This window comes from Gadus macrocephalus, chromosome 3 (assembly GCF_031168955.1).
Source record: "Gadus macrocephalus chromosome 3, ASM3116895v1".
Lineage (NCBI taxonomy): Eukaryota > Metazoa > Chordata > Actinopteri > Gadiformes > Gadidae > Gadus > Gadus macrocephalus.
This window is the reverse complement of record NC_082384.1, coordinates 9749176-9773480: the sequence shown is the minus strand read 5'-3', so window position 1 is coordinate 9773480 and position 24305 is coordinate 9749176. Positions and strand designations below refer to the sequence as shown.

Below are 24305 nucleotides of genomic sequence, written 5' to 3'. Positions count from 1 at the left end.
TCCTGGTTTTCCCATTCACCTGCCTGCCACCCTGATCGCTCCTAATTAACCAAACCACCTTCACCTGTGCTCCCCCTATATCAGTCCTCTCCTTCCAAACATTCCCTGCCAGATTGTCTCTTGTGTTTCACAGTGCTTTCCCGCGACTACAAATCCTGACCCACCTCCGATCCTGCCTGTTCTCTGATCCCTGCCTGTCTGACTATCCTGCCTGTTCTCTGATCCCTGCCTGTCTTGACTATCCTGCCTGCCGCCCAGCCCCTGTCGGTCTGTCTGCTCCTCTGCCCCCGACTCCTGATCCACCAGCCTGCCTCCCCTGCTTTCGACCCTTCGCCTGCCTGACCTCCCGATCGCCGTCGCGTCCCTGTCTGTCTGTTCACCCGTTCCCTACTGCCCATCTGCCCTTCCGTTGCCGACCTCTGCCTGTTGACTACTCTCTGCCTGCTGGTCCAGCATCTGAATAAACTCTTGTAACTGTTCAAAGCTTGTCGTCAGTCTGTGCACTTGGGTCCTGCCAAACGCCGCACAGTTAACAGTTATGACTATTTAACTATTGAAAGATAATAAATACATTTGGGAGTTGCCGGGGCCTACCTGAGGAGTGGGCGGGGCCTACCTGAGGTCTTGATGGGGCCTGCCTCGGTAAGTGGGAGGGACCTATATGTGGAGTGGGTGGGGCCAATATGGGGCGGGGGCTACCTGAGGAGTGGGCGAGGCCTGCAGGGGAGTTGCGGCAGGCTACCTGAGGAGTGGGCGGAGCCTGCTTAGAGGAGTTGCAGGGGCCTACCTGAGGAGTGGGCGGAGCCTGCTTAGAGGAGTTGCAGGGGCCTACCTGAGGAGTGGGCGGAGCCTGCTTAGGGGAGTTGGCGAGGGCCTACCTGAGGAGTGGGCGGTACCTGAGGAGTGGGCGGGGCCTACCTGGGGGAGCACAGGAAGAGGATGTTCTCGGCCTCTGGCAGGTAGATCATCTGGCCCTTCAGCCTCAGACAACTGATCTCCACGCCCGTCAGCTCGTCCTCGTTCTCCACCGGCTCCACGTTCAGCAGGCCCTCCTGGGGGGGGACCACGATCATTCTCATATTCACCATCATCATCATCATCATAGTCCTCATCACCACCCTCCCCATTATCACCATCATCGACATCAAATAAATGTATTATAAATAAACAATTATCAAAACAAATGTGTATCAAAATAAAACAGAATACGACTTTTCTCAATAATCGAAAGAATTAGAAAATGGATACACTTTGTTCACGTGTACATTGGCTTCACTGCTGATGTCATTTTTGTGGTTTGATTTGTGCTGGCCTTTCATTGTTGCCCACTGTAAACTCTGAATATCTGTCCAGTTCAGGGGATGAATGAAGGGTTTCCTAGCTCATCTTCTCCTGTCTCTGCATACCTTGCTCCGCAAGACGAACACGGTGTTGATGTGGGAGAGGATGCCGTGGAAGCTGAAGTCGATGTGCGGACGCACCAGGGAGAAGACCGACGGGAGGTTACAGGTCCCTGGCTGGAGCTGGAGAGCACAGCACAGAACCGGCTCAGTAAGGAGAAAAGAGCCAGGTCAGTAAGATGAGCAGAACCAGGTAATTAAAGGGATACTTCACAGGTGGAGATATGAAGGATATATGAAGTCAAATAATTCTATGTATTATAAATGAAATCGTTTCATCCTAGCCTAAGAAAAGGCAGAGAGTGTCTTTCTGGCTCAAGAGTAAGAAATCCTCCAACTACCACAGTGCATTGCACTCGTTGCACCGCCCGCCTGTTTCCGTTTGGAGGGGGAAGGACCCATGGTCCTAGCGCGGGTGGTAGCGTGAGCAAACTGTGTGTACTGTAAACATATCCCCGTGATACGTTGACTAGTTTAGACTTCTGCCCTCCTGTTTTCAAACTAACCATTTGCATATTACTGTACAGCATAAAAACATTTGCTAATTACAGTAGCTCAGCATATCAAGTATTTGTACTCAACCTTTTCTCCCCTGTTGAAATAAATGTTTATCTTATACAGTAGGCCTACTTTAGTGTCACTAAACTTGTTTAGTTTTTTCTTTTGTTTACTTTTGGGTTAGTAAACAAATCACAACAACCAACATGAATTTGAAGTTTTATTCAGGAAAAAATATGAACTATTTACAAAAATATAACGTGTAGGGTGCGTTAGCTAGAGTCGAAATAGTCACAGCTCATCTTGAGCATCTACTGTCTCCTGGTAGCCACGGTAGTGCCCATCTTGTGCTGGGTAATTAGCTCTGATGGCCTGGATAACACAGGAAGCGGATAATGTCTAAGAAAGAAAGAGAACAACATTAGCATAGCAAGATACAGTAAATTATGCCTTGAGTAGCTTATACAGCATTACACCGACTTCAAGCTAACTGACGTAGCCTATGCTCTTCCAATAAGATCGGCTACTTTCGGATAACTACATTGTTAGGTTCCCCGGGACTCAAAACTATTGTAGCAAATGTGTTGGTAAAAAAACAAACACTTACTCTATGTTCAGACGTCTGTTTCTCTCGGCGGGCTTTGGCTGGCGTTTCCAGTTCACTTTCTGGGCCCGGAAATATGTATCCAATACCCAACTGTTCAGTTGAGGCGTAAAGCCTGGGTGAGAGGTTACACACATGGCCCCATCCTCGCCAGATTCAGCCATTTATTCTAGAAGAAACTGGCATTGCTGAACTTTGCTGCCGCACAGGGACTCTGTGTCAGTGTCTATAGGCGAACAGAGCAAACCGGCGCGCTCCGGCTCCTCGTCCTCGGCAACAGGCAAGGCTTGTTCAGCTGCAGCCGCCGCAGCAGCAGCCTCCCCCTCTATTCTTCGTCAATTCTTCCTGGCTGTATTCTGGCTCGTACTAATAGCCCTGAATGTCCGAATCCAATAATAGATTTTCAAAATCCACTTTGGCTGTTTGACGTTGACATTTTGTTCTCTAGCTAAGCGGCGAAGAAACACGGCGGACATTGTGTTTACATCTCGTCAAGAGCTCCCGCCCCCCCTCATTCATTATTGGTGGGCTCACAAATTTGCGGAACCAGTGGTTTGTAGTCCTCGGCCCTTCTAGCAGGCAAGCAAAGTTCTCCTGACATGACGTCAAACGCGTCTTTTGACGTCATCTCGGGGGAAAATTAGATCAGGAAAGCTGGGCAAAGGGAAGACTGGGTTAGACTGAGGGAAAAAAAACGTTTTTTATATATTACAATAGCGATTTTACAATGATAGAACGCCGGTTCTGAATGGGTGAAGTATCCCTTTAAGAAGAGCCGAACAACGTCATTAAGAACACCGAGACCAGGTCATTAAGACCAGCAGAACCAGGTCATTAGGAACACTAGAACAAGGTCAGTAAGAAGAGCAGAACCAGGTCATTAAGAACACCAGAACCAGGTCATTGAGAACACTAGAACCAGGTCATTAAGAAGAGCAGAACCAGGTCATTAAGAACACTAGAACCAGGTCAGTAAGAAGAGCAGAACCAGGTCAATAAGACCAGTAGTACCAGGTCATTAAGACCAGTAGAACCAGGTCAGCAAGAAGAGCAGAACCAGGTCATTAAGACCAGCAGAACCAGGTCAGTAAGACCAGTAGTACCATGTAATAAAGAACAGCAGAACCAGTTCAGTAAGAACAGCAGAACCATATTATTTTGAACACACTGTGTGTGTCTGTTTGTGTGTGTGTGTGTGTGTGTGTGTGTGTGTGTGTGTGTGTGTGTGTGTGTGTGTGTGTGTGTGTGTGTGTGTGTGTGTGTGTGTGTGTGCGTGTGTGTGCGTGTGCAGGGGGGTCACCTGGGGCAGCACACGGTAGATAGCGTTCCCGCACTGCGTGAGCACCAGGTCCTTGTCGAACATGAGGTGGAAGGGGAAGGCCTTGCAGAAGGTGTAGGGGCTGATGCGGGTCTCCTGGGTGCCGTTCTCTTCGAAGCCGTCCAGGTCCTCGTAGAAGGCCTCCTCCTCCGAGTCCTTCTCCTCGATCAGGAACTTGATGTGGTCGCACTCCTCGCTCTTCTGTTGGATCACCTGGAGGGCATTTGGTTTTCAGGAACTGAAGAAGGGCTTGGTTCGTGGAACAGCGATTTTTACTTTAGAATAACGGAATTCTTTTGTCAGAATGCGGAAACGCTTTTTAAACCCTGTTGTTAAAACTGTGCCGGGTTATATTGTGGGGGAACTAGTGTTTGTAGTTCGAAAAAGGGGTTATTAGAACCTTTTGTTTGTTTAAAGAGCAGATTTCCAAAAGATTGTATCTTACAACTGCAAATTACTTGACAATGCTGCATGTGGACTTTTCACCAAAAAACAGTGAACCTTTCTTTCATGATATTTCTTAAGAGTCTGAAAAACACGATGGACATAACATAGTACTGCTAGTGTTAAACAGGTGCTGTAACGTAACAAGTGTGTGTGCGTGTGTGTTTGTGCATGTGTGTGCGTGTATTTGTGTCATCCCGTCCAATGGGAGTACAGCAATAAGGCGCAGTGTCGCGGGGAGCGGACTGTCTGCGCCCTGTTGCCATAGCAACGGTGGGCAACAGCGCCAGAGACTTGGGTGTCACATTTGGAACACCTGACGGTTCTTATTTTTTCCTGTTCTCTTTTTTTCTGGTGTTACACAAGTGATCTCATGGAGGCCGTTGTCGAGCGTCTCAGCACAGTGATTAGTTCAGAGCGGAGCTAAGGATAGCTACCTGGTGAACGGAGGGAATGCGGTATTCCCCTGGGGAGATACCAGAATTATCCAGCTTTCACACGCACGCACGCACGCGCGCAGTGCGTGCGTGCGTGCGTGCACCCTTGAGCCTTGAGTGTGTCTTGAGTGTGTCCCTTGACCCTTGAGTGTGCGTGCGTGCCACGCACGCACACTCAAGGGTCAAGGGAAACGTAGCTCAGCTCAAATTTGCTAATATTCCCTGTACATTTAACTTGGAATGTGAAGAGAAAACAAGGATGTTTTCTTCTTCATCGCACCAAGACAAATTCCACACACACACATTCTAACCTTTACACACACACACACACACACACACACACACACACACACACACACACACACACACACACACACACACACACACACACACACACACACACACACACACACACATACACACACACACACACACACACACGCAAGCACACACACAGCGCGGCATCTTGACCCCGACACACACACACACACACACACACACACAGACACACACACACACATGCACAGAATAAAACCACAATGTTTGATGGCAGTATTACACCCATTTAAACAAAAAGGGATGATGTTGAGCACATTCTGAATAACAAGGTTACAACTAAAGTTTTGGAAAGAATATGAAGCATTCACCGCAAAGCGCGCTCGGGGGGGGGGGGGGGGGGGGGGTCTTAGCTTTCCTTCACAATAAAAGTTCAAAGAGAGCACCGAAACGAACCTTCATCTCGATCTCGGTGCCGTGGATCTGTTGGGCCACGGTCTTGATGATGCCGATCACGATGTCCTGCAGTCCCTCCCTCTCGGAGTAGTAGTGCAGGATCAGGTTGTTGCCTCGCTCCGCGTCCGTGCAGCGGAACGACGGGGCCCTCATCCCGGGGTAGATGGTGCCCAGGTGGTCGTGAAGGGCGTCCAGGTTCTGATGAAGACATTTACAATTACAAACACTGGGGTAAAAAGAGGATACTTTTACAAAATGACAGATTTTGCATGGGTTTTTTCCGGATCCTACAGATTGGAAACTCTTGGAGGGAGTCTGGACGATTGAATTGATGAGGTGATGAATTTCCATGAATTGACTTATGACCTGAAATCCTAAAAATCGAGCCATATTTACTTGGAGGAATTCGCGGACGTTTGACCCCAACACTCGCAGGATAGTGTCGTATCCAGATTCCTGGCAAAACTCGAAAAACATCTTCCCAAACATCTGTAAAATGTCCCCTGCGTCGATTTCTGAAACACATGATATTAAACAGTTAGCTTTACTTCCATATGAACACATCTGTTCTAAATAGTAATACAATTGAATAAAATATTTTGCAGAATGTACATTTTTCGATTATGCCTACGGGAAATTGTATGAGAGATTCCTACCTCTCACTAAGGGGCGGGAAGGAGATAGGAGGCATCTAGCATCTAGCATATACGGTCCGCGAATGAACGGAAGCACATGCTCATCCGCACGACCACTACATTTTCGCGGATGCACAACGCAGAAAGTACGCCCGAGCCTTTAGACTCAGGTGTTGGGGTTGGAACCCAGAAGCTTTCAGCTGGGAGTCAACACCCTAACCACTAGCCCATCCCCCCCCCCCCCACCCCCCCCCCCCCCCCCTCTAGTGTATACTGTAGTAATTCAATAGGAATGATTCTTAGTAAGGTAGTGTGTTAACCAGTTATAAAAAAAGAACAAAGACTAAACACATCACTTACTGAGGACTTTACTGGCGGCTGCCACAAGATCGTAGGTTTTTGCGTCATCGTAAATAATTCTCACTAGGAACTGGCCCTCGACATCCAGCTGGGCCTCTCGCCTGCAACAAACAGACATATTTCCACCTGAATCATATGGATCTCTGTTGACACACCAACTGTTGGAAGAGATGACAGTTGATAAGATGGAATATAGAGATGCTTCTACAGTGTAGCCAGGAATGTGTGCTCCTGAGTGTTAACAGCTGAACAAACAACCCAAATGGCATTTTGAAAAAGATTATGTGTCAAATCTGCACATTCTGTAATTGTTAGCAAAGCTCAAAATAGGCTACACGTAGCCACATTATTTATTAGTTATGGTTTATGGATATACTAGGGAAGAGATGATGAAAAAGAAAAAAAGATTTGAGGCGGAAAAAAGCTTTTATTTTAAGGCTGGGTGAGTTCACAGGAGCCTAACAGACCACATTTAAACTTTAAACGGTCACAAAGCCAAATATTTGAGTCTGCTGAAATAATACACAGTGAATGATCGCTGGGCATTTCTCTTGCAGGCTAGTTATGTTTGCACTGAAAAGCTTTTGAACGTTTTTGGTGAGGATTCTTAAATAAAATCACTTTTATTACCCATTTTAGTCTATTTCTTGAAGTGTATTGAACATAGTACATTTCAAATTTCGTTGATTGGGGTGAGCCTGTTTGCTTAACATATTTTCTGGAAAAAGTTTGATTGCTTTGACCCATAGTTTAGCAATCGTTTCGAGTTGTACCCAGAAAAGCAACATGGACTCAAAAACTCACTTGATATCTTCCCAAATCCCCGGACCATAGTTCCTCAGTACGAGCAGCTCCAACGCGTGGTTCACAAAGCCATACTGAAATGTAAATAACATTGTATACCGCAGAGCAGACTGAAACTGAAAAATAAAATGTATATTTACTCTTAGGCTATATCCTCTTCGCTACCAAGGTACATGATGCCCTGACATCAATATACTCCCACGACCATAATATTAATTGTCAACAGACATGTATGCATTCATATCATAAACAGTATACCATAACATGATATCGTATTATATATAACCAAATAGTGGTCCCTGTCTGAGCAGGAAACGTCAAACGAAAATAGACCGCATCCCCATCGTCCGACGTCCGCAAATACACTTGAAGTATAATAGCTTGTGGACGACGTAAAAACACGATGCACGTACCATTATATAGGCTGCTCTTCGTTCTTTCGTTTTATATTTTGGGATGTGACTGTCGTATTTTATAAAACCCTCATCACTTGTTATGGATGCTGCTGCGTCGCGGAGCGTCCATTCCTTTTTACCCGAGCCAGCTCCGACTCTTACGTCGTCCAATAGGTGGTCAGGAGGCGGTGACGCATGATAATAGAGACCACTGGAAGCGGGTTGAGGGCTGAACCACTGATGTTGATAATCCAGAGGTCCTCACCAGATCAGAGATGCCTAGAGAGCGTGTGACCCTGGCAAGGCGTAGGGATCTTCTTCAGAAAGATATACAAATGAGTATCCCAGTGTGATTAATGTTATGTGTCTATATCTTTATGTATACATACGTATATATATAAATATATATATTTATTTATAAAATTTTAAATAATAATATAATATATAATATAAATTATATATATATATATATATATATATATATATATATATCTCCAGTACATTTATATAATACAATACAGAATTATTATTAGGTGCTTCTACTACCACTATTACAAGTTGCGGAAGTAGAAGCACATAATAAATAACCATATTAATTATTATTATTATCATAATTATAATTATCGTATTGAAAGTTAGCAAATCCCAGTCAACAAGTAAAGCAAGTATTGTCATTGTAATATTTATTGTGCTTTGATTACATTACAAACTATAATAATATTAATACTTTAAATTCCATACACGTCTTATAACATTCATTGTTTTCTTCTGTGTGGTTGTCGTATGTTTTTGGAAAATGTGCAATTACACAATTACAAAAACACACTAGGACACATACACACATATATATATATACATATATATATATTGTGCCTAGGGTGTGTATTTTGGAATGATTTGGATCTTTTAAACATGAGTTTAAGAATGCATACTGTGCTGTAAAAACAACAAAAACGTTGAAAAACATATACTTGACATTTATACATATGTATCACAAGGGTTAATGTACACAATGCATTAGCCTTATCCCTAGCTATGAAGAATAGAAAATGCACGTATACAGTAATACAAAGAGGAAGGGGTGTGTTTGTCCCATGCTACAGCTGACATTTCCCATAAGGCACCTTGAGTTTATCTGTTCTGCGTCAACTTGCAGAGGAAAGGAGACGTGAATACTGGAATGTAATGGTCATAGGTGAACCCCTAAATCTATCCAAATGTTCACTTTCACAGGAAATGTAGTTATTATATTTCCTGGTCCTCTATATTTAGAGATCAGTTCTGGATTCTTTAGGGATTTTGTGACAACACAATATTTGAAAAGAGATGTTTTTTTTAAATAGATGCATGTCAAATGACAAAATACGACACTTGACCTGCTTTTTTGCACTTCATATTCATGGTTGACTACGTTAAGGAATAAAAATAACTTCAAGATATCCTTCTTCTTGATGGCAGCCATGATGATGATCACAAAGAGGTTGTGTTTAATTTAAATTCTCTCTCTCTCTCTCTCTCTCTCTCTCTCTCTCCGGACTGTACATACAGTTCTACAAGTTATTAAAACAACAAACCTATACCGATGCTTTAAAATATAAACACCCTCGTCGTCTAATTGGTAGCTCCAAAACAAAAAACTGAAAACACATACTCGGAATTCATTAATAGTTAATTTGCTAGTTTCAGTTTCAGTTTCAGTTTGTAGTGGTTGTGGTGGTGGTGGTGGTGTTGTGCTCCAGCTCTTTCTGCAGACAGTCATTCATAAAATCACCGCCACCGCCGGGGATATTATCAGAGGGCTCCAGAAAGTAACAAACACCAGGGATATCGTCTGGAAAATTGGCCGGAAGGTCCTGTCGGCTCCTTGGAATGAAGACAAACCCCTGGCAGTCCTTCAGCAGTCTAGGACAGAGAACAGGAAAATAAGGCATCTATCATCCGTGGAGGAAACCAGGAAACACTGCGAGGTTCTGCCTCACAGATGCGATGGGAATGAGAGAGACTTGCGATAAAGACCATGAGCATGTACGAGAGCACTTGAATGTGACGTATGAATTCAAGCAGGTTGGCATTCTTGTTTGTATAAAGTTCCATTTTATAAAACGTTCTCATGTTGTAATGGAATAGCGACGCTCTGAACAGAATCAAAGAGAGGATGCAATGGTTATGGTTTAACTTTGAATGTGAAAAAGCTTTATTGCTTAAGTAAATAATTTTTCATCCTATGTTTATAAAGAGTTTAATAATGTGTTTGGTGCTAGTAAATCACAGCATTAATGAGTAAGTCAACGGAACGGCTCGTTACAGTTAGAGCAATCTATTGGATACCTCGGGTCCTGTGTTATTCAGAGGGGTCGGGGCACTCACCCGTAAGTAGTGGGGCTGACGTTGATTTTACTCGGTTGGCTTCCAGATTCAAACTTGTTGGCCAATGTTACGTTGTTGCCGAACAGGCAATAGCGCGGCATCTTGACCCCGACCACGCCGGCCAGCACCGACCCCGTGTGGAGGCCGATGCGCATCTGGAACACACAGAACAACCAACCAATCAGAACTCCTGAGTACAAATCAGAACCCTGAGTACAAATCAGAACCCTGAGTTCAAATCAGAACTCTGAGTTCAAAGCAGAACTCTAGAGTTCAAACCAAAACTCTGAATTCAAATCAGAACCCTCAGTTCAAATCAGAATACATGTACTTCTTAAAATACATAATGGGTAATGCTTGTTTTCACTATCAATTTCCCAATGCGTTCCGGATGGCACACCTGCCATAGTTCAATGACTTTATACATTCAGTTGCATGCCAGTAATTCAGTAGTAAATAGTAAATACAATGTGCACCATGTGCATAAGCCGACTGAGTTTACCGATGAGTAGTAGAATTTGTTTAGTATGTTCCTCACCTCAATGGTATCTCCCGTGGGAGTCCTAACGTCGTTGGATAGCTCCATCATCTTCAACGCCATGCGTGCTATTTGGAACGCGTGCATCTCGCTTTCCTTGTGCAAGCCACCTGCTACACAGTAAGCATCGCCAATAGTCTCTACCTAAACAGTACAAGGAAAAATGGCTCTTTGAAACAGGCATGAATCCTATTAGATACAATGTTTATTTAACAGTAACTTCTATGGCTGTAAATAGGAATGGCATAATGCTTATCAAGGCAATGCTGTTTTGGCCATTAGCTATATATATATATATATATATATATATATATATATATATATATATATATATATATATATAAATATATAAATATTTAGTATTTATATACTGTATATATATACACACAATCCACTATGAATCAAACGACAACCTTTTACATTGTGGTAGAAATTAAGCGGACAAAAACTCTAAACAACAAGAGGGACAGGATGTAATAGCCGTTTCCTCCCTGGGCCATGAAGAAGGGTGGACTTCTAAATCCTAGATGGAAAAAGACACTATATACATAACTCAAGTGCTGTGCCATGTTGAAAAAGAAGAAGGTAGCTATTTTTAGCTACAGATGGACATGAAACAGGGTCCTAAAGGAGACCCTAACTTCCTGGTGTTTTGCGAGACATTTGTCAAACACGCTACTCTCTGTGTAATGCGTCCATGACACTCTGATTACACTAGCCAAACTCCTCGCCGATTGAGAGCAGTTGGCTCCAGTCATGCTAGTTATGAGCAACAGGCTAGCTCCATCCTCAAGAAACATTGAAACGGTCTGGCATTCTGTTTACGCTCCGGAATATGTGATGTGAGAACCGGACTGAGGTCATGTGTTCTTTGGTGAGACGGAAGGTGATTATCTCATCCTTGTCTTGTCCAAAGTAGGATTTAGGTTTAGTTCACATTTGACAATTATTGCATTAGCTACTAAAGAAATGCAAGTCTAATAAATGTAAACTATAAACCAATCAAACTAGTAAAACATTACCTAGGCCTTTGTAATTATGGTTTATTTATATATTGCGATTCCCATCAATGTGCATGTTACACTATCAATTTTATTTAAAGAATATAGTAATTATTACGGTATATTCACCAATTAATCAAATACATAAGCCTACGTGTTGTTAGTGACAAATTCATGTGGAAATGGATTAATTTTTAACAATACATTTCAACATTATGAAAGAAAAAAATTAAGAAGTTATCTGATAGGCGTTCAGGTCATCAACGCGGTGGCCTGATTCAGTTCCCGGGAGCGTACCTTGTACACGTCCAGCTCCCCACACTGGTGGTCAAAGCGAGTGTAGAGCTCGTTCAGCATGGTAACCACCTGCATGGGCGTGCAGCGCGAGCACACGGCCGTGAAGCCCACGATGTCGGAGAACAGCATGGTGACGCGGTCAAACTTCTTGGCCTGCACCGTGTGGCCCTGCCACAGCTCCTGGGCCACGGTGCCCGGGAAGATGGTGAACAGGAGGTCCACCGTCCTCTGCTTCTCCTCCTCCAGGGCTTGGTGGGCGTGCTCCAGCGCCGTCTTGGCCTTCCCCAGGCGCTTCTTCAGGCCGTCCTGGGCCTTGGCCTGCTCCCCGACCAGCACCACGTCGCGCAGGGCGTTGTGGATGGGGATGTCGGAGAGGTACAGGCCGCGGCCCGTCAGCTCCTCCAGCTTGTCCACGCATGGGGAGCCCAGGAAGAGGACGGCGTTGGACTCGGACACAAAGATCATCTGGCCCTTCAGGTCCATCGGCTGGCAGGAGAGGGAAGGGGAGAGAGGGTGATGGTCGAATTGTTAAACCTTTTAGAATGTTTTCAAGGGATCAATAATGTTTCCACTCATCCACCTTATTCTGTCACAGTAGAGCCAGCGATGGGAAACTCACAAGACAGATAGAGAGACACACACTTTTTTTCACCATCCAAGGTAAACACAGAACAATGCTGGCTGTTAGATTGCTAACATATTCAAGTAGTCACTGGCTGCCTTGAAGTGCTGTCCACAGCACCAGCAAAATAGAAACAGTTTGCTAGCATTTGAACACTTGTTTGGATGCTGAATGGTGTTCTCGGGCTTGTATGACAGGCGAAAGAACACCATCCAATGTTTGGTTTTGTTTATCTAATATTATATTTTATATTTCGACTATCGAATAGCTGGTAGGATTGTTGGAGACTTCAATGCCTATGGTGATATGTTCAGCCTCAAATTATCCTACTTTATTACATCTCCTCCGCCGTCCTTGTATATAAACCCACTTGCACAGCAGCCAGAATGCTTGCCACATACTTGCTGTCAATGCGGATAGGTGAAAAGGGAGACTATCCATTTAGAGAACAGGGTACGATTACGTGACCATGTTGGTATAAGAGCCAGGTTGGGATTTTGGCTAGGACACCAGAGTTAGCACCACTAACACTACTGGTGATGATACCCTTAGTGAAAGCAGGGAGTCCGGATCTCAGTTTAACATCTCATCTGAATGTCCCCATCTCTGTCCTGGGGTGTTGGGGACATGAACCATGGCAGAGGGATGAACGGCTCCTACTGGCCCTCCAACACCTCTACCAGCACCAACTGGTCTCCCCTCCAGGGCTGGACCAGGGCCAGCCAGCAGGGTAGCCATGGCGCTGTACAACAACTCTGGGCTGATATACAGCTCAATATAAACAGATGAGCATCGCTATGCCTTTGATGGAAGACAGGGGTAGACATCTGCCCCTGGGAACTCCTCTGGAAGGGGGAACGGGGGGGGGGGGGGGGGGGGGGGGTAGTGTTGATATTTCACTCTGGCCTATGAGTTGGGAATGAGGGGGTGGGGGTTAGCATGTACGCTAATGAATTGCCTAAGCAGCCTTAGCTATTCATCCAGCTGCTGATGCCCGCCTGAGGCCCCTGGTCAGCGGTGGCAGCCTACCTTCCCTTTGCCGTCCGCGCTGCAGCCGTCCGTGTGCCTGATCCGGATGATGAACTGTGTGTTCAGCATGGTCAGGATGCCCTGGAAGGAGCACCGGATCCGGGGCGACACGATGCAGAAGTGCTCGTGGAAGGAGGTGGCCCGCCTCGGCGGGCCCTCCCTGCGGGGGAGCCTCTTGCGGAGGCCGTGTCCGATCTGCAGCAGCAGCAGGTCCTGGTCCAGCAGCAGGTGGAAGGGGAAGGTGGTGCAGAACAGGGAGCCGGGGAAGGTCCCGGCCGAGGTGGCCCTCAGCGGGCTGGGGCTGAGGCTCCGGGCGTCCTTCACCACGACCGTGTAGCGCAGGCTGTGCTGGGGGCTGGCCTGCAGGATGCAGTCCTTGCCGGCCCCCGCCGGGTCCGTGAGCGCCACCTCCACGCCGGTGTGGTACAGCACCCGGGCGGCCGCACGGATCACGCCAGGGAAGAAGAGCTCCGTGATGGGCTGGGGGTTGAAGTAGTACACGGTGAGCAGGCCCGGGTCCTTGTCCAGGCACAGCACCGAGGGTTCGTGGCGGGCTGAGCCCCCCGGGCCGCCGCCAGCGGCGGCGTCAGAGTCGGAGCGCGACCGTTTGGACCCGCCGCTGCTCTGTCTCAGCAGGACGTTGAAGCTGTTGAGGAAGTCGTGGAGGGCGCCGCCGACCACCCGCAGCACGTGGCCGTCCTCCTCGTAGCACATCCGGAAGAGCTCCTCCCCCAACGCCTCTTGCACCGCCTCCATTGGGATCCCTGGACCCACCGGATGCCCCCCGGGGTCAAAGAGAACAGGTCAGGGACGGCCAGGTCACGGGTCAACCTTCATGTAAAGCAGTGTGCGAGTATGGGGGGTTGTGTATATGGAGACGCATGCTTCTTACCTGTTTTGGTGGAGTACTCCGTCATTATGTGTAGTAGATGTTCTGGTTTGTCACAAGAGCATGGGCATGTTTCTAGGCTGAAGGGACAAATACAAACATTTGTAGAAAGTAATGTTGGAAGGGAAAAGACTTGTCATGTCCAAGTCACTCAAAGTCCACATTTGAGTTTTTTTTATATGAATGTTGTTAACCCAATAAGTAAGTCACCGTGATGCTATTAAGCCTAGGTCTAATGCATAAATAAAAGCTCAGCATTACCACGATAGACATCATTTTTCCGCTTGTCTTACCTTTCGTTGTCTCTCGTGTGTATTTTAGGATTCACTATTCGATCGAGAGCAGTGTGCAGTCTTTGAAACTGTTGAAAGTATTAGGCAAGTTAGAGGCCTGCAGCTTTTTATTTGAATACAAAAAAAACCTTTAATCAAAAACAGGCATTTGTAAACGAAACGTTAATCAATTTAGCTCACCACCCAGGACTACAGCCCATTTATTTATAATTGAGGGCTGAAACACGAGAACGTTGCCTGCCAAATTCTTGCATAATAAATCTGTAATATCTAATATTTTGTCAGACGTTGTATAACACGTTCTTGCAGTACCATGTTAATTAGGGTTAATTGATGATCATTGTATTTCAGACTGACCTCGGGATTAGCCAGTTTTTGGATGCTTTCTCCAAGTGAATGAAGGTTAACTTTCAATCTGGATAGTCTCTGAGGGGGTAGATCTTCGCCGCTTTTCTCTGGCACATCCTTAGAAATAGGCAATATATCCGCGGCGTCACTGGAGCAATCCTCAAAGTCTCCAGACTCACTCTTCTTGGCGAGGCTGGAGAATGGACACTCTCCAGAAATGTTCAGATCTTTCAGCTTCGTGCAAAACATCTTTACCCTACGTATCTCTTTTTTCTTTAATCTCAGCTGGCAGATAATTATCCTCAGGCCACTGTGCTGCCGAAACAAAATTCCATCATTCTCTCTTCAGCGGTGTGGCCAAGCGATGCTCCGAGTCCCTGGCGCTCTGACTCCTGATTCAAATGACCAACGAAAAAATCCCCAAATCTGTATTCATTCTAAAGTAAACGAGCATGTGGCGACAGTGAACTACCATCATGAAAAGCCAATGAGAACCTAGTGAAGAACCGGGTGGACCAATCGATGCGCAAGTAGGTTGGTAGAGGCTGACAACCTATCAGCTGCAGACTGAAGTGCTTTTTTTCTGGGGACTGTGCGCGTATTGCGCTGTCTGGTAACAAATTGGCCGCCAGCATAAAAGCTTTAACTGCGATTACATGCGCGATTACAAATCTTGGTCAGTTTTACCCCGAGAACATACCCAATGGAAGGAATAAAAATCTGTTGATCAGAATTGACAATAGCATATCGTATTAGTATAGTCAATGAAAAGGAAATAATTAGAATAGTGTTAAATATTCAATTATATAATAATAATTAAATAATAATAACAATATTAATGATGATCATTATTATTATTACTATTCATATTGTTCATGTTATTATCCTTATAATAATCAAAATCGTAACAATATACATTTTAAAGAAATGTTGGAGTTGCAGTTTCATAATGCATAGTTTCTTTTATTTTAAAATAATTCATTGCTCTGTCTAACAACAGTTATGTAGGCCTACATGAAGATTTAATTAATGAATGACCACTGCAGTGTCGATTTTGTACACACACATGCATATATTCTGCTTTGCAGATATGCTGGAGGGTTGCTTCTGTACCTCTGTTTTGCAACTCCTTTATTGAGGGCTGATCACAATTTGGTAAAAAAGAAAAAGGTATTGTCGTCATTGAAATTATAAAATCAAACAAATCGTGAAAGCTTAGAACCCTTATCCACACTGCATGATCAGATCTGCCTATGCTCTTAAATGGATATGTGTGATGCAGCACATATTTAAATCACACTTATTTATGAGTCTTAATGAGTTTAAATGAGCCATGGAAACCACAAGAAAACAGATGGAATGAGAACGCAAAATTAAAATGGCCAGACACAAAGTTATGAAAACACATCCTTCTGTGGTGTTATTGGTATCATTGGTAATTATTTGGAAATCATTTGTAATTACATGTTCCATTACGTCAAAGTTGGATTGATATTTCTAATGTTGAGGTCATTACGTTTTTTCTCCTCTCCTAGACTGATATATTTGGAGTTATAGATGAGTAGAGCCATTGTGTTACTCAGACTAAACAATAACTTATATGCATCACGTCTAGTGCATTGTGACAAAGACATTGCATATTGCTGTGGAGGTTAATGGACCTATGAATGTACACAATGGTCCTTATGGTGAAATCAAGTAAATAAATAAAAAGCATTCAAGGGGGCCATCCACAGGATATAGCTTGTTTTGCTTTTGTCCCTGCTTCCGGATTTGTATTTTCCTCAAAATTATTCCCACTAGAAAGTAAGATGTGTTTGTGTGTGTTTGAGAGAGAGAGTTTGAGAGATTGAGAGAGAGAGAGAGAGAGAGAGAGAGAGAGAGAGAGAGAGAGAGAGAGAGAGAGAGAGAGAGAAATAGAAAGAGAAAGAGAGAGTGGAGTGAGTGTGTGTGTGTTTGTTTGTGTTAGAGTGAGTTTCTGTTTGTTTGTGTGTGTGTGTGTGTGTGTGTGTGTGTGTGTGTGTGTGTGTGTGTGTGTGTGTGTGTGTGTGTGTGTGTGTGTGTGTGTGTGTGTGTGTGCGTGCGTGCGTGCGTGCGTGCGTGTGCGTGTGTGTGTGTGTGTGTGTGTGTGTGTGTGAGAGAGAGATAAAAGCAAGTCTTTTAAAAGACATCTTAGAACTGGCAGAGAGTCGTTCTCCATCTGCTCTCCTGCCATCATCCCTGCGGGGTGCAGACCCAATGAGGCAAGGCACTAGCAGCCATGCGATATGTTCACCTATGGGTGGCCATCTTGGTTCTAGTTGTTAGCTTGGTGGGGGAACTGAATTCAGATTTATGTCAACTAACGTTTAGAACCAACACGGAACCACAATGGCGGCTGGATGAATGAAGCCCACGGCAGCCTGGACAATATGGAGGTGTCTGGTTCAGTTTACAATGGGCTCTCAATAGGCCCCTGGGGAATGTTTGAGCAGAGTGGAACATGCTGACGAGTTTAATTGAATATGAATCTGTGGTCTTGTGTTGCTAATATCATGGGTTTATACGGCCTGGGTTAGGAGGGTCCTCCCTGCGTCAACCCTGCTGAGCTGGATGCACTCGTGTGGATACCGGTAGAGGCCATGGATAAAATGGTAGACATGTATAATTGATCAGAAACCTCAAAACTATGTCTGGAAGTGTAGTTCTCTCCAGGTCATAATAATGCCCATGCCTATAACAGGAATTAATTCAAACAGACACACACATATATGCATATATATTTATATATAGGCCTATATATATATATATATATATATATATACATATATACATATATACTTCAGCAACATCTGTTGGCTCTAATTATATCTAGAAGCCTTTATGCTGAAGCACATAAAAGTCAACATTAGTTCTCATTCTGAGCACTACCCATGTTGGATCAATAATAAAGCGATTACCCTTGATACATCAGTACGTATTGTCCAATGGATACAGTTGATAGGGTGTTGTGGTGTATTATTAACCTACATTGGTTACTGTACTGGGGGGGTTCTGCAGTGTGCCAGGTCATCATGCCTTGGTCGATCACGCATGATGGAACTGCACTGCCCTTAAGCAAAGCAGCGATGCGTTCCCTTCCCACACTGATGTCACACAGTTTAGTGCTTTATCCATTTCGTGTGCAGATCGGTTCTCTCTCTCTCTCCCCCCCCCCCCCCCCCCCACCTTCCCTGCCACACACACAAACACACACGCAAACACTTCCTCCTCTTCATCATCTGTGATTTTGTATAGCTAATACTAGAAATAGTAAAACAGGAGAGAATGAGTGAAACGATTTAGCATAGCCCGACATAAGACGTAATGTTGGCGGTATTGCGTAACGCGGGGGTCGAGGTTAGTGATGCTGACATAATGATTGTAGACACAGCCTGCTTCGCTGGGTCCCAGCAGTACTCAGTACCCAGTAGTACAAAAGAATCAAGCGTCAATATAGAGCAGAGGCAATATCAGATCTAACAAAATGCCACCTCAAAATGCAGCTATTACACATGTATTAAGACAAACTTAAACTCACACACATTTATGCACACAAAGTCATGCATGCACAAATGCATGCACATTCTATCATTTACGATAATTGGAAATACATACAGTTATCATGTTACCACTACCAATTAACCTAAATGATTATTTTAAGGAATTGTATGTGCTATGATGTGCTTTGAAATGTCATACATAATATTTCCGAAAATACACTGGATAGTAGGTACAAGAACAGACTTGAGAGCCACACATTTACATATTTGTGTATTTGAATAGATATCTATATAGATAGATCGCTATATATATATATATATATATATATATATATATATATATATATATATATATATATATATAATAGGCCTATATATATATATATATATATATATATATATATATATATATATATATATATATATATATATATATAGGCCTAGAGAGAGAGAGAGAGAGAGAGAGAGAGAGAGAGAGAGAGAGAGAGAGAGAGAGAAAGATACATACATACATACATATGTAAATTTTGGTACGTAGACGTAATCCATGGATGATGGATGTATTCGTAATATTGAGATTAGATTGCGCATGCGTACTGCAACCCGGAATTCCAGCCGTCCCCTCAGTCGTTACCATAGGTTACCATCGAAAACAAAATCAGCAGGCTAATGCTAGCTTGCTGGTTGACTTTGTTTGATAAACGGTTTTAATGTGTAATCTTCAAACTGAGTCTATTTTAAATAATCCGAATATATATTTATAGTTTTTCGTTCAGGAAGATAGCGTCACATCGTATATCTTTCGAAACCTATGCGCACAAAATAGCTTCCGTCCTTTAGCTTTCTGGATAAGGCACGCATGTCCGTATTTCCAGAATGACCGACAAGGACTTTATTACTCTGGCTTATTCTAAAAGTCCAAAGGTGTCCAGAAGAACCACCTTCCAGGTACAGTATTTCAAGCCTACTGTAACGTGGCATTTTTTGTAGTAAATAAATGTAAACAATGCCATTCTGTGTGCTGTGTACATGTGTGTGTTTGTGTGTGTGTATGTGTGTGTGTGTGTGTGTGTGTGTGTGTGTGTGTGTGTGTGTGTGTGTGTGTGTGTGTGTGTGTGTGTGTGTGTGTGTGTGTGTGTGTGTGCGTGTTTCTGTGTGAGGTAGTATATGTGTGTTTCTGTGTGCGTGAGTATGTGTGCGTGTGTGTGTGTGTGTGTGTGTGTGTGTGTGTGTGGGTGTAGGTGTAGGTGTTTCATGTCTCAACTCGTGTGTAGCTGCTTCATTGCTCAACTCGTGTGCTTCTAGGATGAACTGCAGGCTGTGGTCTCCGCCAGGGCCAGCCGAACGAATGCTGACCGATATTCATTTTCGGATGACCTAGATGATGAGGAAAACGGTGAGACACTAACATGGTCGAAAAAAACCCTCATCATAGTACAAATGTGTTGTAAAAGATGCTACAGGCAATTTAATTTATTCATAACCCATCATGGTGTTCTTCTATTTTCAGAAGTTACATAACTATCTATTCTATTAACCGTTAGACAAATTATGTAGTTCTTCTCCATCATCTAACTTTTACTGCGACTGCATATGAACCCATGAAACAGTAGACATACCCAAATGAATTATTTTAATGGTAGGCTAAATGCCTACCTGTCACATACCAGCCATAGAACATTTATTATGGCCCCAGATCAGTTTTCTTATCGTAGTCCATGGATAAGAGTCCAATAGACATACCACGTGCAACATCTCCCCCTAGAGGTAAAGAGGAATACAATTATTACACTGTAGTTCATGTATTACTTGTGTAATACATACATGTAAAGATCAATCACGTTTTGCACTTTAGTACTGACCATCCCGCATCATACAATTTTCTCACAGACTTTCTGAAACGGCTCGGGTCGAGGAGAAACCGAGCCAGTGCCTTCAAGACCGGGAGGAGCAAAGCCAAGATCAACGACTTTGACCTTTCAGACGATGAGTCTAAACACGGTGCTGCAAAGAAAAGAGTTTCCTTCCTCAAGACCCAGAGAGGCGGCTCCCCGTTGGAGAGCACGTCCCTCAAGGATGCGCCTGAGAAGCACCGCCCTGACACCATCACCGGGGGTCCGTCCGACCACACCCCGTCTCCTGCCGCCAGCGTCGACAGAGGAGACTCGGCCGACAGAAGCGGCGGGGATCACGCGTCCCTTTGGTCGACTTCGCTGTCACGACAGACGTCTGATGTTAACAGTCCGGCACCGAAGTCGCCTTTGACCTCACCATTCGACGATGGCGGGGACGAGGCAGTGAGTCGCACGTCTCCTCCTGGCGACAGCCAAGAGGAACGCCACTCGGTTGGAGACCAGGAGAGACCAAACTCTGGCTCTCCCGAGCTGAGACCCGGCCCAGTGGATGCACCCTCAACCGGTCGGTCTGAAAGAGGGTTCATCAAAATTAGCTTTTGTTATTTTATGTATCAGGTTTTCTATACATTTACTGTATTAGCAGACGCTTTCATCCAACCAAACCCAGACCCTTTTGTCCGGGGAGTCACACAACCTGTTAGCCACTAGACCATCCTGTCCCTCTAAGATCATAGTTGAGTTGGAGAAGTGTGTCTGCAATTTTTCTTTTTGCGATCATTTGTTAAAGTTTTCTGCGTTGTGTAGATGCTGGTGTAGATGGCGCCGCTGGTAGGCCTGCCCCCAGACCCAGACCCAGAGCCAGGCAGAGACCCAACGGTCTGGGCCCCCGGGTTGCAGAGAGCACTTCTGCAGAACCCCAGTCTTCACAGAGCCTCCACTCCACATCTGACGGGTCCCTCACACACCCAACATCTGTCCCCCCCATGGATGGGGTCACTCCCAGAGACCAATGTCCACCTGTGGGTATAGGGTTTTTGTTGCATTTATAGACTAAATATAATGCGTGTGTAGGAAAGGATTAAAAAATGAGTGTTTGTTCAGTGTTTGTATGTTTTTTATTTTATTTTTTTATGATTGGGTCCTAACTGCCTGCCTGCCACCCGCTAACCGTGACTTCTTCTTCTTCTTCTGTGGTTTCTCTGACATTACAGGGGTCAGAGGGGGATGGCACGACGTCGTCAAATAGTCAGTCTTTGTCGTTACCCCGAAGTGAGCCGTTAACCTCCCTCACCAGGACCACGATGGACTCTGCCAGTCTAGGTCAATTCATGTGTTTATTACAGTATATTATACAGATTATCTATTTATTTATAATGTATTATCTTAACTCTTTGGTTTCTTTGGATAACCATCTCATCAAATTTAGACTGTCTGTATTCGGACGATAGCAAAGAGCCTGAGCGGAATTACTCTACGTCGTTTGAAGAATTTCAAGTAAGGCAGAAAAATAGAACCTATGAATTCAAACCAAAGTCAAACCAACCTGGGGCTGTATTTAAAATCCAAACGGAGCATCGCGTTTCAAAATAAGTATCAAAAGTAATTTTTTTGTTGTCTTCTAGAAAGATTTGGAAGAACAGCTGGACCCGGCCGGACATCGCCATAGCATCGGAAACATATCTGATCCCAGGTAGGCTGGCTGTTTATCCCTAGTCAAACAAACCCAGTGGCCCAAACGACAATGTTGGTGTTATAGGCCTACATATCTTCAAACCTCAAAACCTTGGACTGAATTTGAATTACAATATTTACAAAATCTAAATTGAATAATCCAAAAATTATTTCACTCAAGAATTAGAATTTACTTTGAATTTATTACAAAAAATAAAGAACACCAAACTGATCAGGGAACCAACATGGCTTGCGCTGTATGTGTTTCTGCTCAGGCCACCAAGTTCCCTCATCAGAAGCTCTGGCAGGTCCAAGAGTGCGTGTTCGTCCAGAGTAGAGTCCCGTTACCTGGGGAGCCTGAAGCTGCTGGACCACAGTTCTGCTCCGGGTCAGCCCCAGCTGGAGGCAGGAGACTCTCTCAGAGCTGCGGTTTACCAGGTACCCATATCATGTCTTTATGTTTGGATCGGTCAATTGAGCTTTTAATTTTTATCATAAGGTACTATATACTTTGGCAGTTGTCAAACTTTATTCCATGTCCAACTATGTTTTCATTTGATTGATCCAATAATAGGAATGGCTCAGAAAGAAACAGGAGACATCGAAAGAACGAGAACAGCAGAAGAAGAGAGAGTATTCCCTTAAAGAAGAAAAACAAAAAACGGTGATCATGTTTTACAGTTTGGTTCCGCTGTTCTGGGACCAGAGACTGAGGCGTCACTGTTTATACACACACCTAACGACTGATTCACTTCTTTCGCCACGTCAAACAGGATGAGAGCGACAAGAAGGAAAATGCACTGGCGTCTTTTGAGGCTTGGAAGGAAAAGAAAAGTGAAACACTGAAAGCAAAAGCCAGAGAAAAAGAGGCCATGGCAAGAAAACAACAGAAAGCAGCAGCAGATTCAGAAGAGAAGAAGCAGATGGCTAAAGAGGTAGGGCACAGTCATTTCATAAAGGTTAATGAATGTCTAATATAGGAATGTTTCCTAACAATGTCACCGATATTCCTATCACAGGCATTTGTGAAATGGAAGAAGGGGCATGACGAGCTGTTGAGAAAGAAGTACAGAATACAAAAAGAAGCTGAAAACAAACTGAAGCAGAAGAAAATGGAAAAGGAGGAAGAGCGTAAGACATGCAGCAAATATTTTTATTCAGATTGGTAAGTTTGTTTAGAAGACTTTATGTATATATATATATTAATCTTTCTTGCCGTAAAAGTTTTCATTTATATTCAAATGGGCATATCATCCTCATTGATGCAATTATATTTATGATGTGGTAAATCCTGATAATAACCTATGTCTGGACTTATTTTGCCCCAGGAGCGAAACGAAGAAGAACGTCATAGGGGAAAAAGTGACCATCGAGCGCAAAAAAAGCAAAAAGAAGGCAGAGGAGGAGAAGAGCGAGAAGGAAGAGAAAGATAAAATGGCTTTGGAGATGTACGAAAAGTGGCTGGTGAGTACATCACCACACACAGAACGTGTTCTGAGCCTAAAACCTTTGACCGTGTTCTGCTCTCTCTCTCTCTCTCTCTCTCTCTCATCACAACTCTCACCTCTGTCTTCCAGAAGCTCTAAGAGTAGATGTTTGTCATTTCATAGTTGCTTTGTGGAAGCGGTCTGTTTGAGAGTTGACTGGTTCATGTATGTTCTCCAGACCATGAAGGAGCGTGACCTGAGGAGGCAGAAGGAGGAGAGGAGGATCCAGGCTATCCTCCAGGACACCCCCCCGCCGCCCTGGAGCCCCCCCAATAAAACCATACCTCATAGGAAATAATACGCTCATCTCCAATCACTGTTGTTAACACAACACACCTTACAGGAGGAAAAACATACTGTGTTCCCAACCACGTTTGGACTTTTATGCTGAGAATTAGGAGAGCCCTCTTTTAATCAGTCTACATAGACCGGGTCTGATTTTCTGTGTGTGTGTGTGTGTGTGTGTGTGTGTGTGTGTGTGTGTGTGTGTGTGTGTGTGTGTGTGTGTGTGTGTGTGTGTGTGTGTGTGTGTGTGTGTGTGTGTGTGTGTGTGTGTGTGTGTGTGTGTGTGTGTGTGTGTGTGTGTGCGCGCGTGCGTGTGCGTTACGTATTTTGAATGTTGCTTCTGTTACCACATGATGTGAATGTTTCTATAGAAGATGTATACTGTCACAATTAAGCATTTATGTAATAAAAAAACACTATTTATTATCTGTTTTGTCCTTGTTCCTCGGAAGTGTGTTGTTCATTTTAAAGAGA

At 44.2% G+C, this 24305-nt stretch overlaps 3 protein-coding genes and 1 long non-coding RNA gene across 4 annotated transcripts in view; 1 reads left to right on the top strand and 3 right to left on the bottom strand.

The window, feature by feature from the left end:
• Positions 1–7800, bottom strand: part of gucy1b1 (guanylate cyclase 1 soluble subunit beta 1) — a 21465-nt gene extending 13665 nt beyond the window's left edge. Inside the window, exons 1-8 of the mRNA XM_060047169.1 lie at positions 7646–7800; positions 7233–7306; positions 6429–6529; positions 5830–5948; positions 5434–5631; positions 3803–4033; positions 1407–1523; positions 919–1052 (exon numbers count right to left, since the gene is read on the bottom strand). Of these exons, the coding sequence (XP_059903152.1) occupies positions 919–1052; positions 1407–1523; positions 3803–4033; positions 5434–5631; positions 5830–5948; positions 6429–6529; positions 7233–7306; positions 7646–7648 (977 nt within the window). The 5' untranslated portion in view covers positions 7649–7800. The remainder of the gene's footprint in view (positions 1–918; positions 1053–1406; positions 1524–3802; positions 4034–5433; positions 5632–5829; positions 5949–6428; positions 6530–7232; positions 7307–7645) is intronic.
• On the bottom strand, positions 1908–3785 carry LOC132454028 (uncharacterized). Its single transcript, XR_009524855.1, has 2 exons — positions 2506–3785; positions 1908–2297 (listed from the first exon to the last, which is right to left on the bottom strand). It is a non-coding gene; the product is annotated as an uncharacterized LOC132454028 (long non-coding RNA).
• Positions 7801–8284: 484 nt separating the features above from the next.
• On the bottom strand, positions 8285–15588 carry gucy1a1 (guanylate cyclase 1 soluble subunit alpha 1). Its single transcript, XM_060047168.1, has 8 exons — positions 15021–15588; positions 14664–14731; positions 14374–14450; positions 13482–14245; positions 11831–12316; positions 10533–10676; positions 9995–10149; positions 8285–9529 (listed from the first exon to the last, which is right to left on the bottom strand). Exons 1-8 carry the CDS (start codon positions 15258–15260, stop codon positions 9322–9324), a joined length of 2142 nt encoding a protein of 713 aa, XP_059903151.1. The 5' UTR covers positions 15261–15588; the 3' UTR covers positions 8285–9321.
• A 3432-nt stretch (positions 15589–19020) lies between these two features.
• map9 (microtubule-associated protein 9) lies at positions 19021–24257 on the top strand. Its single transcript, XM_060046666.1, has 13 exons — positions 19021–19480; positions 19838–19928; positions 20423–20950; positions 21193–21407; positions 21600–21708; positions 21815–21882; positions 22011–22078; positions 22296–22497; positions 22634–22723; positions 22833–22994; positions 23079–23224; positions 23388–23523; positions 23725–24257. The coding sequence occupies exons 1-13, from the start codon at positions 19409–19411 to the stop codon at positions 23842–23844; spliced, it is 2007 nt and encodes a 668-aa protein (XP_059902649.1). The 5' UTR covers positions 19021–19408; the 3' UTR covers positions 23845–24257.
• The last annotated feature ends 48 nt before the right edge of the window (positions 24258–24305 follow it).

Coding starts and splice junctions, on each gene's coding strand:
- map9 (XM_060046666.1), top strand. CDS start 19,409: ATGACCGACAAGGACTTTATTACTCTGGCTTATTCTAAAAGTCCAAAG. Junction 19,929..20,422: donor CCTAGATGATGAGGAAAACG/GTGAGACACTAA, acceptor ATTTTCTCACAG/ACTTTCTGAAACGGCTCGGG. Junction 21,883..22,010: donor CGTCGTTTGAAGAATTTCAA/GTAAGGCAGAAA, acceptor GTTGTCTTCTAG/AAAGATTTGGAAGAACAGCT.
- gucy1a1 (XM_060047168.1), bottom strand. CDS start 15,260: ATGTTTTGCACGAAGCTGAAAGATCTGAACATTTCTGGAGAGTGTCCA. Junction 14,732..15,020: donor AAAAACTGGCTAATCCCGAG/GTCAGTCTGAAA, acceptor TACTTTCAACAG/TTTCAAAGACTGCACACTGC. Junction 10,150..10,532: donor CCACGGGAGATACCATTGAG/GTGAGGAACATA, acceptor TGTGTGTTCCAG/ATGCGCATCGGCCTCCACAC.